Source organism: Leptosomus discolor, chromosome Z (genome assembly GCF_034619465.1).
Source record: "Leptosomus discolor isolate bLepDis1 chromosome Z, bLepDis1.hap2, whole genome shotgun sequence".
Taxonomy (NCBI): domain Eukaryota; kingdom Metazoa; phylum Chordata; class Aves; order Leptosomiformes; family Leptosomidae; genus Leptosomus; species Leptosomus discolor.
The window spans coordinates 67,125,322-67,139,297 of record NC_141419.1 but is presented as its reverse complement, the minus strand read 5'-3'; the positions used below and the strand labels follow the sequence as shown (position 1 = coordinate 67,139,297).

General features: G+C 43.3%; 1 protein-coding gene across 1 annotated transcript in view; it reads left to right on the top strand.

Moving 5' to 3' along the window:
- The first annotated feature begins 2,076 nt into the window (after positions 1–2,076).
- The window catches only part of TBCA (tubulin folding cofactor A), a 34,655-nt gene continuing 22,755 nt past the window's right edge, over positions 2,077–13,976 (top strand). Inside the window, exon 1 of the mRNA XM_086479448.1 lies at positions 2,077–2,155. Within this exon, the coding sequence (XP_086335574.1) occupies positions 2,103–2,155 (53 nt within the window). The 5' untranslated portion in view covers positions 2,077–2,102. The remainder of the gene's footprint in view (positions 2,156–13,976) is intronic.

Sequence of the window (13,976 nt, the reverse complement as noted above, 5' to 3'; positions counted from 1 at the left end):
AGAGAACAGCTCCAGCTCTAGCATGACTTGATTCAGCCTTCTAAAGCCAGATATAAAATTTGAGTTTCTGTCCAAGTAAGGGTCTGTATTTTCCCTTGTGCCTGCCAGAATGCTGCTCTCCTTCCTCCTTTTGCACAGGTGATGGCAGGTTTGCATATCGAATACATACTAAATTTGTGAACTTGTCTCCAGGTCATAGTCTTCGCAGGCTTATGCGGGTTACCCACAGGTTTTGAGATCTGCATCTCCCTGTGGAGACAACCTGCCAAGCCCAGGCTGTGTTTCAGCTGGACTGGCTTGCATGTCCCCAGGGAGGCTTGCTGAGCTCTGTAATAGGGCTCATGTTCATCCTCCTCTGCAGATAAGACACAACTTTGTGGACTTGAGTGATCTTGGCCCTCCCTCTGCCATGTCTGAACAGGGCCCAATGGTGCCAGCTGCACTCCCATGGCTGCTGGCTACTGACCTGTAACTGGCACATCACCAAAACCAACATGACATCCTCCCTTGCAGCCGGCTTTTCTCAAGAGATATTCGTCACTGGCAGTGTTGAGAGTCAGGGCATGTGTCTAACACAAGACAAAAGCATGTGAAAAGAAGAAAAAAAAAGGCCTCTGCAGATCTTCCTGAACTGTACTCCACTGAAACTGTCTTTCTTATTTATTCATCAAAGCTATTTTTTTTTTGTTTTTCATTGATTTACGTGCTCATTCAGAGGAAGTTCTTTCAAACGGAGACCTAAAGGGTCTGTTTTTTTCAAGGATTTGACCTGTTAAATGATTAGTCTTAGTATAATCATGAAGGAAAACAGCCCTTGAACCATCAGTCAGTTACAACTCCAGGACTGAGCCCCCAGTGCTAATGTTGCCTCTTTATTTGTTTCTACCAGTCACTTGACACTAAGAGGACAGACAGGTTCTTTTAGAGATCCTTGGCAGAATGATGACGGCACTAAGTTGTAGTTATAATTAAAGCTTTATTTTCTTAATAGGATTTTATAATTAATATAGCACAGAATTTATGATTAGAATGGCACAGGATTTCTCCAAGCAGAATCAATGTAGTACAATTTATAAGTGGCATAATGCAGAATATATAATACAGCTTAACTTACAATTTCTAATCACCTGAACCCTCTGCAGATCGGGTCAAATCTTAATACATGGTTTGCTGTGCCAATGTACCAATCACAATCTAGACTCAAAAATCATACAAAAGAATATGAGTCGCTCCCTCAGTCCTCGAAGGAAGCAGACCACGATGGAGGCATCCCTGGCCACTGGGGGTCCAGGTCTCACTGTCCAGCAGCAGCTCCGGTCCAGGTTCCCCCTTAGGACTTGTAATGGCTTGGTTCTACAGACAGTGCTCTGGGTGCTGTCGTGCTTCCCTGTTCTGTGGTGGGTCAACAGCACCGCGTCGGCCGGGTGCCGGGCACCTTCAAGGCTGGCAGGGAAGGGGATCATCAGCTGATGCCCAGGAACCTTGAGGCCAGTAGGGAGGGGAAGAAGAAATGTGTTTGGTTTGGCTGCTTGGTGTGCAGGACCTTCAGGGCCTGATAATGAGGGGGAAAGGGAAGGAATACGTGACCCGCTCGTTCCCAGCGAATGGCGTTAGTTATGCTGACCACATCACCGGGGTGGGGAGCAAGGGGTGCCGGGCACACCCCAGCCCCTGACACCACCCCGGTACCAGTCACAGCACCTCAGAATAACTCCCGATTGCTTCCTCCGAGGGTGGCTTCACACTTTTTTGCCCGTGTGCTTGTGAATACAGGGCGAACGACCCTGGGCGGCCCCGAGGGAGGCCGCAACCCTGCGCAGGCCGCCCCGCGCGCGCCGGTCCCGGCCTGCCCCGGCCCTGCTGGTCGTCATGGGGACGGCACCACCACACCCCCGCCCCTCCCCCCCGCCGCAGCTCGGACGCCTCCATTGGGCCGGGGAGGGGGGGAGCGCGGGGCCCCGCCCCCGCTGCCGATGGAGCCGCCCAGGCTGGAGGCTTGGCGCATGCGCGGGGGTCGGACTGCGCAGTCACGACACTGCGCCGTCCGCTCCGCACCTGCGCCGCTGGGGCCGGGCCCGCGCCGCTGACCTGCCAGCCCCGCCATGGCCGACCCGCGCTTGAGGCAGATCAAGATCAAGACTGGCGTCGTGCGGCGGTGAGTGCGCGCGGGTGGCGGAGGCCGCTGCGGCCCCAGCCCCGCTGCGACCCAGGCGCCCGCCTTGGCCGTTGGGAGCATGCCGCGGGCGGTCCTGAGGGGGCGAGCGGAGCGCGGGCCCGGCCGCGCTGCGAGCTCTGCGGGCGGCTGCCGCCGCCCTGGGCGGGGAGCAGGCCCTACCGGGCCGGGCGAAGGAGCTGCCGGCAGGGCTTCGCGCGTTGCCGGCCGTGCCTGCCGCGGGGCTGGCGAGTCGGTGGCTGTGTTGTCGCGCTGGGCGGGGCTGCCGGGGTGTGCCGGAGTACGGCCGTGGCACAAGTTCTGCCATGGCTGCCGGCGTCTGCCCCCCCCGCACCGCCCTCGGGAACAGGCCTTCCTTTCCCGAGACCACAATTAAAACGGGGATTTTGTTCAGTTTCGTTAGTGGTTTTGAGAGCCGAGGGGAGTCACGCTGCCCGTCAGTGTGCAGGGCCGTCTCGCCGGATGCCTTGCCGAGGCATTAAGTCCTAGCTGTTCTACCAAAGCAACTGTTGAATGGGTTATTTCTGATTCGAAAGTTCACACCACAAAATCGATGGTAAATTCATCGGGTGAGTCTTGGTTTTAACACAGTCTTAATTTTTAAGAAAAGTTGCAGTTTATGTGTCTGAATCCCTCTTACCATGACTGTAAATGCAAAGTTTTGGTCACAATGGAGTATTAAGGCTACACCCTACAAAGACTGTGCTGGCTCAAACAGAGACCAGACTTGGTATGCGTACCAGATCAGGGTGTTAAATAGTCCGGTTTCATACACTCAACTTTGTATTACGACTTACCTAATTTCAGTTAGTAAAAAACTGACAGTAAGATGGACACACTTTCTAATACCAGGTTAGCTTTGAAAGATTGGACATAAAGATCAGAAAAGTACGGTGGATACAGGTTGATCATCCTGTGTATGCTAGTGTCCTGGTTTGGGCTAAACCAGAACTAATTGTGTTTTACTGCTTTAACTTTTCAGTTAAGTCTCCTCTAACTAACAGCACTTTCTGAAACAGCAGCCTGTTTTTCCAGACAGTGACTGCTTCTAGCAGTGATAAGGCCTGATGTTTATAGTTTGTACCAAGGAATGATGTGCAGAGAGGCCCTTATAGTGACCAAGATCACTGATAAATTTTGTACTCTGTGTTGGGGTACTGTAAGTGAAAGAGGTCGCAAGCACGTAAAAGGTCACACCTGCAGGGAGGAGCAAACCGGACAGGTGACCCAAGCCTGACTAGCAGAGTATTCCATCCCATATGTGTCATGTTCAGTATAAAGCTGAGAGATCATGAGGGTCAGTCTCTCTCTTCTTCAATGGCTGACATGTGAGGAGGACTCTGTCCTTCTGTCGTCGATCCCGATCCGTGCATCCCTGAATCCAGTGCCTGAGTCCAGCTCCTGCATCCCATCCCTGCCTGCTGCTGAGTCCAGCCTGGGACTGCCCCAGTGCCAGCCCTGCAGTGTGGTCCTGACGTATCCTCATCAGGGTGGGGGGAGTTGGGTTCGGTATTGGTTTTGTATCTATTTGTATATATTTGTACATATTGTATGTATTTCATTACTCCCTTATTATTTTATTTTCTTTTATTGTTATTGTTTCATTAAAGTTGTTTTAGTTTTCTTTTCCAAACCGTAAAGTCTCTCTCCCTTGTTCTCTCTCTCTCCTTTTCCCTTTTGGGAGGGGAGAGGGGTTGATAGAGAGTGTCTGTCATTCGTTTTTGGCCAGCCCAGCCTCAACCCATGACAGATAGATAAAGGAACTTTTGAGTTCCTAGGCTCCAGATAGGGAGCAGTTCTCAAGTACTGCTGCAAGTAAGGAACTGGTTATATGATTGTAAGGTGCTGTTTCCTGTCCCTAATCATGAGCTTGTGTGTTAACTTTAAGCTAGAAGGGTTTAGTGCAGTTATACTTAATAGCTTGGTGACTGCCTTTGGCTTTGGGTCACTTTGATGACCTGAGTTATGGTTACTGTCTTTGCTGGACAGGAACATTGTAAATGTCCTCTGTGAGTTTTTAAGTGGTTGGTGTTTTGTAACAATTTTTTATAGACAAAATATTCTGAGGTCTGGGAAAACTAGAATTACTTAGGTTAACATTTTTTCAGTCTGTATATTCTCGTCGTTAACTGAAAGTGTAATTTATGTTTCTAGAGACTTTTGAGAAAGCTGTTGTGACTAATAAAACAGAATTTTACTTTTGTAGATTTGTAATTTATAGAATTTTTCACTACTGGCTTACTGCTGCTGTTTGATAGTTTAGCTGAGAGACCTGTACAGTAATACTGAATAGCATTTCAGGTGACCATTGCCTAATGATAAATCATCACAAAAGTTACCTGAACAAGCTTTATCCTCATCTTTATAGGCTGAGAAACAGTCAGGGCAAAGTCTTCACTAGGCAGTGAACAACTGTGTGGAGACCTCAGCAGAGCTGGTGCCAGCCTGTATGTTCACATGCTGTGTGCTGTACCATGTGGCTGTGTCCCCTCAGGCCTGGAAGTGGCCAAACGATTCCAGTGTGGTTACTCAGATAACTGCATGTGGGGCTAGCCCAGTGTGTGCCACTATCTGTAGTGCTTCCAGCTCTGAGATTAGCTTGCATGTTCTTTTTCTCTATTTGTCTGCTTCTGCAGTTTAAGTGAGGCTGAGGAAGCTGAGAACAAGAGAAGAAAATTTAGTAGTGTTTGTCCTGTGTGAGCGATTTCTTTACTGCTTAGTGTGACTTTTCTGTTTGTTTGTTCACTTGATTTATGGAAAGCCATGGATGGTAGTTTTGATTTTGTTAGGAGCTGGTTGCATCCAAGTTACAGAGTAGGTTGCTTAAATTCCCATGGGGTATTAGTGCAGTTACAAGGACACAGTTCAAATTACATACAGTCAAAATTAACATACACAAAATTTCTAATGTTTGTACTTTGTTTCCTTTCCCTGCTGTTACACTCACCTTTTTGCTGGCCCTCTGGGTCCTAAGGCCCCTGTCTCAATTTGGTAGCGCAGATGGGACAAATTCAAGCAAGTCATCAGCAGTCCAAATCCTTTCCTGAGAGGAGTATGATGTTGATTTTTTGTACTTTTCAGGGTCTGCATTTAGAAATGCATATAAAAAAATCCACATCTTAGGGGTTTTTTCATTGTTTTGCACTCCACATTTTATCTGAATTTACTGTATACGGTGTATTTTACATGCATTGAAGTGTTTTTGTTATACTAAAACTGGGTTTAGCCGTTTCTCAGGGCTGCAGTCCTTTGACCAATATTTGACTATTGGCAAGTTGTTTATAGCACTGGGTCATTTCAGCATCTTCCTGTGCCTGTGTTTTCAAAGGCTCTGCTATCATCCCATGCTCTGTCTCTCATCAGATTTGTTCTTTTATGCTGCTTTTTTTATTCTAAGTCAAGGATAAGTCATTATTGTTAGTAACTACAATGAATACAATGGTCTTATACCACGCAATTGTACAAAGCTGAGCAAAAATTAAAATAAAGCAGGTAATTGTCACCTGGTCGTAATAGCAGTTACAGTTAAACAAGTGAAAAAAGCTCTAGGCTGGCCAAGACAAGTCCAGGCAAAGTCTGACTATTCCTGAGAACTGTTTTGTGAGCCTGATAAAAATCCTGTGGCCTCTGAAAAATAATGCTTGATAAGTTACAGTATGTTTCAGAGGCATTCCTCTGAGTTGAAGCATGACAGAAGAAGACTTGGTGTTGGTCCATGTGGCTTAAGTGAATCTAAATCTGAGGGGCTGTCTTCAGCCTCCTTTGTGCCCTGCCCAAGGTGGCCATCCATCTGTATGTTTCTGGGAGCTGATCCACTGAAAAATAACGAGGAATTAAAGAAAAAAAAAAGAAAAAGTTATTTTGAAGGATGAAGCCTGCCTGGACCAGCTCAGCGCAGAACTGTTCACGTTTCAGGGCTAATACAAAGAAAGGGATGAAAACATTCAGGGAAATTATACAAATGGAGTTGACAGGATTCAGGTTTGCTTTTGGAGAATGAGTGTGAATAAGCAAGTAAATTTAACATGTGTTTGTTGTGCGGTAACAATATGCATATCTGCAGTTACTCTGCAGCAGCCATCATACTATAAGTGAAGGTAACTTTAAAAAAAACAAAAAACAACAACAACAAAAAAACCCACAAAAACCAAACCAAACAACCTAAAAAAAGGAGTGTTATCTTACACTCCCTGCAGGGGAGATGATACAGCAGCAGCTCCCACTTCTGTGATGGTTGCACACAGATACACGAAGAGGTATGGCTCTGTCCCACTCCACCCTTTCTTCTGCAACTAGAAGTCTAGTTATGTACTGACAGTTACAGTGAGCTGCATGTGACTTGAGTCAATTTAGGAACGTTAACATTGTCCTCTTTATTTTGGACTAGAACGACTGTATAGGTGTTTATTCCTGGTATGTGAGAAGACTCACATAGAGGCTTATTAAACACACCATAAAGTGACTGACTTAACACTTCAATTAATTTTCCTTATTTTTTTCTGCATTTGCAGTTTAGAAAAGTACATGGAATTTAGCCTGTAATGCTGATTTTCAAGCACATTCAATGCTCAGGCTATAAGAATATATCAAAAAAAGGTAAGGGTCAAGAACCATTAGGATGTGTTGAATTTTTTCAGCATTTCATTTGTCTTTTTTTAGTCATCTGCTGTAGCACATCCTTTTCTCTCATTAGTTACCTAACTCATCTTTTGTTTTCAAACTAAGAATGAAGCAGCTGTTCTGCTTTGGGATTTTTTTAGCTGTATGTCATAAGTTTTTTGTGTATCTCTCTCAAGTGATTATATTGCAGGTTGTGGGTACTTTACTTGCCTTCATGTTTCTTACATTGCTATGTATCAGTGAAAGAAATTTAAACTAGTAATGGAGAAAAAAAAATTTTGTTGGCAAATCTGATAGACAGGCTCTTGGTGATTTTATACTTTAGCTTGTCATTCAAAAAAAGTAGATTTGTTGAGCATGAATAATAATGTTTGCTGTACTTGTGGCTTATGTCCTAACAAGCAATACTTCTGGTTTAATCACTTCAAAATAGTCTTACTCTTAGCAAATCCACACTTGGACAACCTGCTGAATAGTGAGGGAATTGTGATTAGGAAAAAAAACTTTAAAAAAATCTTATTCTGTTTTGAGATTGGCAGTGATTTTAAAAACTACTGCAAACAAAGTAAGTTGGGTCATGTGAAAATAGCACTGACATTTACCCATAGTTTCCATCTGATTAAGTAGAAGTGACACCAGTAGATTAGAATGAGACTAAGACAATTCACATTGCAATTGTGTTAGTTTAACTTTAACAATCTTTTAACACTCTTGTTTAAATGTGGCTGACATACCATAATTACAAATCTACAAGCCTTGATTATAGAATTTTACATCATGAACCTATGGGGAAAGTGTATTGATTTTTGTGAAGCAGCTCTTTTTTAAAACCACCTTTCTAAAACTATGGAATCTTCCCAAGATTGTTCTTTTGCTTGTCGCACTGGTGTTGATACTGTTTTTTCTCTTTGCAAAATACCGTCATACTGCCAAGCAATTTACACTGTGATTTTTTTTTAAAAAATTTTTTTTTTCCTCCAAGCACAGCAAGTTCTGCAAGTTACACACGGCTGTTGGTCTATTTTTAAATATAAATTTAAACAAGTTTTTAAACAGAATTATTTTACTGGTGAGTTTAGGATACATTTTGTGCAAGTGAAGTATGAAGTACTGCAAAGAATGCAGATATTCCTTTTTGCTGTATGTTGACTGTGTTGCTAATTCAATCACAAAACCAGTTCATTTTCTTGTTCACTCAAGCAATTTGCTATTTCTCATGTAAATTACAAATTTTCTCAGTCTTCTGTCCACCATATGAATTATGGCCACTTTCTTGCTTGTTTCCCATTAGCCATAGCCACTAGGTCTTATTCTTCGTATCAGAAACTCATGTCTCCTTTCTTCATTCTTGTTATAATTAGAAGATTGTATGCAGCAACTGCTTGTTAGCTCAATTAATGGGAAGGGCCGGAAGATCTTATCTTATACAGGTATCAAGGAATGATCTGCAGGGCTGCTCGGCTATACTGAGTCAGCATGATAAAGCGATTTACACTGCACATCCAAGAGCTCAGGGATTCAGGAGCATGAATATATTGCATGCACTGCTGGATACAAGCTGATTCTATCCAAATTAAATAACCGTTCTCACAGTGCAGGAACACTGTGCATCTGTTGTCTAGGGTTGTCATCAGCTCAGTCCTGGAGTCTTAAACTTGGGTTCAGTGCTAGCCAAATGTGGTTGTTGTGGTCCAGAGCTACTTAGATACGTCTTAATTACCTTCTGTAGTGCTCCTGGCATCAGGATCAAATACAGAAAGTCCTGAGTAAGCCCTTCATTTGAAAGCTGCTTTGTTTTTTTTAGACTTACTAGCTCAGTCTCGGTCCTACATAAACTGCTTTATGTGAACTGGCTGAGAAAAGAGCGCACCTGCATTTACATAGTGCTGAGTTAACATCTGTGGCATACACAGTCACCAGCCCAGATAATTAGTTGAAGGCTAATTGCAAGTTGACTCTAGTCTCCAGAAACAAAACTACTTGTTTGAAGGGATTCCTATTTCCCTGTGGTTTTCAATGCATATTTTCTTTTGAACTTCAGAAATACCAAGCAGTACCTACACATAACTTAAAAAGCTGTGAGAAGAGCACAGTGGTTGCTGTGAAAATAACATAGTGTGTTGTCGGTTTGGGGGTTTTTTTAGTGGTTTTGATTCAATTCTTTTTACCTTTTGAGCAGACCTAAACACTTGTTCCTTTTTAGAAATATCTCACAAATTTAAATTAGTAGTGGTCAGATCTTTAGAAGATTGCCTCCTTCGCATTCCTTCCTCCATCCCATTACCTCTTCTAAAAAACAATCAAAGCCTTTAGTGAAAGGCATGATTCTGGCATCTTGGGTGTTTTGTGTTTACAATTATCTTCTGCTCCTTCAGGCAAAACTGTCTTGTGCATGTCTATGCTGACCATAGTAATCTGTTGATGTCATCATTTTAATTGGCAAAACTATGTTGCACACCAGGTTTATCACCACAGGTGTCAGTAGTGATGTGATATTAAGGAGGAAAGAGGTTTTGGGGGGGGCAAGAACATATGCAGAACTGTGGCTTTGAAAGCTTGAATTCTTTAAGCAGTCATTCGAACGTTTGGAAATACAGTAGTTACAGTTGCTTGGCAACCCTAGTTTGGAGCCATTATGCATATGCGTAGTACTGTTGTATGGGTTTTGATTGTACATACTTTTTTTGTGGCGTTCTTACGCATGGCATGGAGCCACATACTCACCTGTGTGGATCAAACAGTTACAAATAATCATTTTGTGCTGAATTAGAATATGGATCTGTGGGAAAACTAAAAAATTAATAGATTTATGGTAGTGCTTTGTGTACAGAAGGTGAGTTACAACTTCACTAACAACCACAATCCACCCTGGCTTGACTTTGAGTTAAGCATTATTAAATTATGTGTATCATAAGTGGAAATCTCATGCAGGATCAGGAGGTCCATCATATTTTCTTTAAACTGTACTAAGTCTCTTTCCTGATGCATTGTGAATTGTCTACACACATAATATGACTGTAGTTCTATTTAGTTTGATCATTACTGTAACACTTCCAATTGGTTATCCCCAGCTGTGGAGGGGCAGAGAGGGGAGGAAGTAGACTCTATGCTTTTTCTTCAAAACAAAGGTCTTGACTGAAGATGATGACTGGGTTATAGAAGGGAAAATGAAGTGGAGATCTGTGTTAACCCCAATTGTCACCAGAACAATTGAGAGCCCGTGCAGGCTGTAAAGAGAGTGTGGGATCCCTGTCCCCTGGCAGGCTTCAACAACCAACTCAAGAAGCATCTACATGGAGTACACCTCCATGTGAGTCCCACTCCTACTCTCACTGCAGGGATGAGGTTTTGCTAGCACCTCAGGCAGGATTAGCCACGTCCTTGGGATTACCAGGCTGAGCAAGAAAATTCACTTTATTTCACATTTGTCTCATGTCCTCTCACCAGCCATACCAGGTCATGGCCAACCTCCCAGTGCCCACAAGGGTTATGCCCCTGGTGTGCCAAATTCATTCCACCCACCTAGGGTCCTGCCTCGCTGTGTCTCTCACATGCCTGGGCAAGATGCTCGCAGCCACACTTCTGCTCCGTGTTTCTTCTACTGTCAGACCACAATTTCATTTCTGTCCATCATGGCAATGCCTAAAGAGCCTATTTGGGGTCTAAGACTGGGGAGGAAGATGGAGACAAACATGACTTTGCAGTGAGGAAATAACCAGGTTGAGTTGTTCCTGTATCTTGCAGAAAAGTCTGCACCACCCATCCCTCCAGTGTGGCTGCAGTGACTCCATGCGTGATCATGCTGAAATGTTTAGGATTTGACTGTCATGACCAGGGCCATCTAGATATATCTGCACACACTCTAAATTAATCCACTCCTCTGTTTGACTTACATCATGAGCTGGAAAAGCTAATAAAAGAAACCAGAGGCTGAAATGGTCAAGCCAGATGTCTCCAAGGATGCTTTGCTGTTTGGACTGGCCACACATCTCCATGTTCTCAGCCTCACTGACTTGGTTTTTGGAGAGGGACTTTTTACAAGGGCATGTAGTGATAGGACAAGGGGGAATGGCTTTAACAGTTTAAAGAGGGGAGATTTAGTTTAGATGTAAGGAGGAAGTTCTTCACTGTGTGGGGGGTGAGGCACTGGCACAGGTTGCCGAGAGAAGCTGTGGCTGCCCCCTCCCTGGCAGTGTTCAAGGCCAGGCTGGATGGGGCTTTGAGCAGCCTGGTCTAGTGTAAGGCGTTTCCTGTCCATGGCAGGGGGTTTGGAGCTAGGTGATATTTAAGGTCCCTCCCAACCCAAACTTTCCTATGATTCTATGAATAGAGGTCCCATTTCTTGTTCTTCCATCTCTAGAAGTGAAGTTCTCAGCATTTGTAGCTGTCAGCTTCTGTCCCATCATGCCATTCTCTCCTGGATTTTTTTCCACTCCAGAGCCTCTTCAGGATGGGCTGATAAACTTTTCATTTCTCTACAGTTCTTGTCTTCAGCCCATCAGAAATGCTCTTTGAGCTCTCTTGATGGAGTAGCCCTTCTCTTCTTTGCCCTCAAGTTGCTTCTTAAGGTACCTCAGCATAATCTTGATCCCCAGCCAGCATCTTCTGCTTTTTGAGTAGTCTGTAACTTAAGAGCTTTCATCCTGGCTGCATCTATTGTATTCTTCCATTCCTTTGCCCTGCTCCATGCTCCCACTGGCTGATGGCATTCAGGAATGCCCTAGCCAGACAGACTTTTTCAGCAGGGCAAAAAGGGGAACTTCAGTTGTTGCTATGGCAAGGATTTTAAAAAAAAATCTGTAGGAATGTATTGCAAGAGCAGGGAAATAACTATGCTGAGAGGCAAGAACAGAATGGGAAGCCCTGGAGATTCAGAGAAATCTCTAGTAACAGAGATGCTATAAAAAGGTTAAAACCAAGTAATTTTTAGCTTCAAATAGATCTTCTGACTTAAAAACCCACAAACCTGTAACTGATTTTCATAGTCTTTGCGGTAGTAATCCCTGACATAAGCCAAGCTTGTAAAGTTAACCTGAAATGTCATGGTAATTCAGTTCTGTAAGCTGTAGACGCAGGAGGGGCTAAAAACTATGCATATAATTGTGTATGGTTACATCTTAGCTTAAAAGAGAAAGTTTATCTCTTACAATGATTGATTTTTGTCACTGTCAAGAAAACAAACACATAAACTGAGATCCTGTCCAAATCAGAAAGTAGTCGCTCATAGCTAAGAGAACATGTCAGTTCGTGATAACTCTATCAAAGTATTGTATTTCTTTCCTTCTTCCTTCATCTTGCTTCCTTGACTTTTCCTCTTAGGCCCCAGTCTGTAATGCATGTGTGCGTATGTAGCCTTAGTGAACCCAAGAACGTGTGTAAGTAATTTGCAGATTTGGGACCTGATATTTTAAGCTCTGCAGGTAGTGATTAGCACAGGCTGATGTTACTGCAGTTGATGAATTACTGGAGGTATAATTGTGCATAGTGTTGATACATGGAATTTATTGTACTGTAACAAAAAAGCTGTACCCTGTACAGTTACACTAAGATGGGTCTTCAGTCAGCAGATACTTCATTATCTAGTCAATACATGCTGGCAGCTTTGGGTTTTCTCTGTGCTTAGGCTGAATCCATGGCATGTTAGCATATACCATGGTTAATAGTAACATTAGTTTTGAAGAGATGCATGTCCTTTCAATAGCAAAATTGAGAAATTCCTTCTCATCTTCTTCAGAGCTCCACTGAGCTTGCTCAGTCCAGCCAGGGACGTCTTTCTTGTGTTGATTTTTCTAATGCCGGAGAGAAGTCTTTATTTGGTGGCTTGAGCACATAGGTGTCATTCTCGCTCATGTAGAACCTGATTTGTTGGCAATTGCTGGAGGTTGGAGGAAACTTAAAAAGAGTAGTTGTGCTTGCTCTGTCCTTGTACCATTTTACTATTTTAATTCTAAGCATCCACTAGTGGTTTCTACCTGTGATTGTGGCTCAGCAAGGTGGGTTTTTTTGTCTACCTAGTACAGAGGATCTCAGTTTCATTATGCATTCAGAAAACTCATGTTGTGCATAGTTTTTTTCATCTGTCAACCTTCAGATACACTGTGTGTACCCTTCCTGTGATCAGAGAGGTAGATCTGCTTGCTACTACTAACAGTGATGCAACTACAGGAGGTGATGCTAGCACTGATGTATAAGGACCAGGGTAGGAACCTTTGGGGAGTGAGAAAGGAGGGGGCTGGGTGTCTCTTTCAGCAGCAGCCGGAAGTTAGAACAGTCTAAACCACTTACAGCTCTGCACCCTAAACAGACTAGGAGTGAAGTCACCTGAGAAACCAATATCATCCTAAATTTGGTGGTCTCATTTCCCTCACCCCCTCTCTGGTTCTCTAGTCTTTGATGCTAGTCAAACCTTTTGCTGAGCTCCTTCAAGTTGTTTAACACAGGAGAAAAACTCAGCTTTTTTTTTTTTTTTTTTTTTTTCTTGCCGTGTTAATTTCCTGCTGTTTTGGTGAACTGAGTTGGCTTATGGAGAGATCGTTTGAGCATTAATGCTGGCAGAGACGTATGCTGGGGCAGGAGGGAAGACCTCTATTCAGCAGTGGTCAGCTTTTTGACTGTCTTGAAATTGTGTTGAACTGTTTTGTGTCACTTTGCTTTTCAGCTTCGGGACCTGAGGTGGGAGAGAGAAAGTGAGTAGAAGATAGATGAGGAAGTAAATTATAATGATATGGAAAAGGTAGTTAAGGAAGTACTGTGGTTTTTTTCTTTCTTCTGCCTTAAGATTCTCTCAAGCCCTTTGAGCTCTTTTGGGTTTAGTCTGCAGCTTTAAAGTAATAAAACTGTGGGTTTTACACAGAACATGCAAATTGTGAAATTGATTGTCAAGTGATATGAAAGTCAAATGAGTAAAGGATTTTAAATGGGTAGCAGCCACAGCCAGGAGCTGACCTATTGTCTGTTAAACATTCATGGTTTAGTTTTGTTCTTCAGTGTTAAAAAGTCCTTAACTTGATTTCTAGAGGCAGGTATACCACTTGATTTATTTCTTTATACTCTTTACTTAGTAGTTAACTGCTGGCTGGCACTGGAGACAAGGTCCAGAGTAATTGGATCTTATGTTTCCACTTTTTAATTTTTAAGGACTGGGAGAAGCTAGTAAAATACTATTATTTTGTTTAGGTTATTT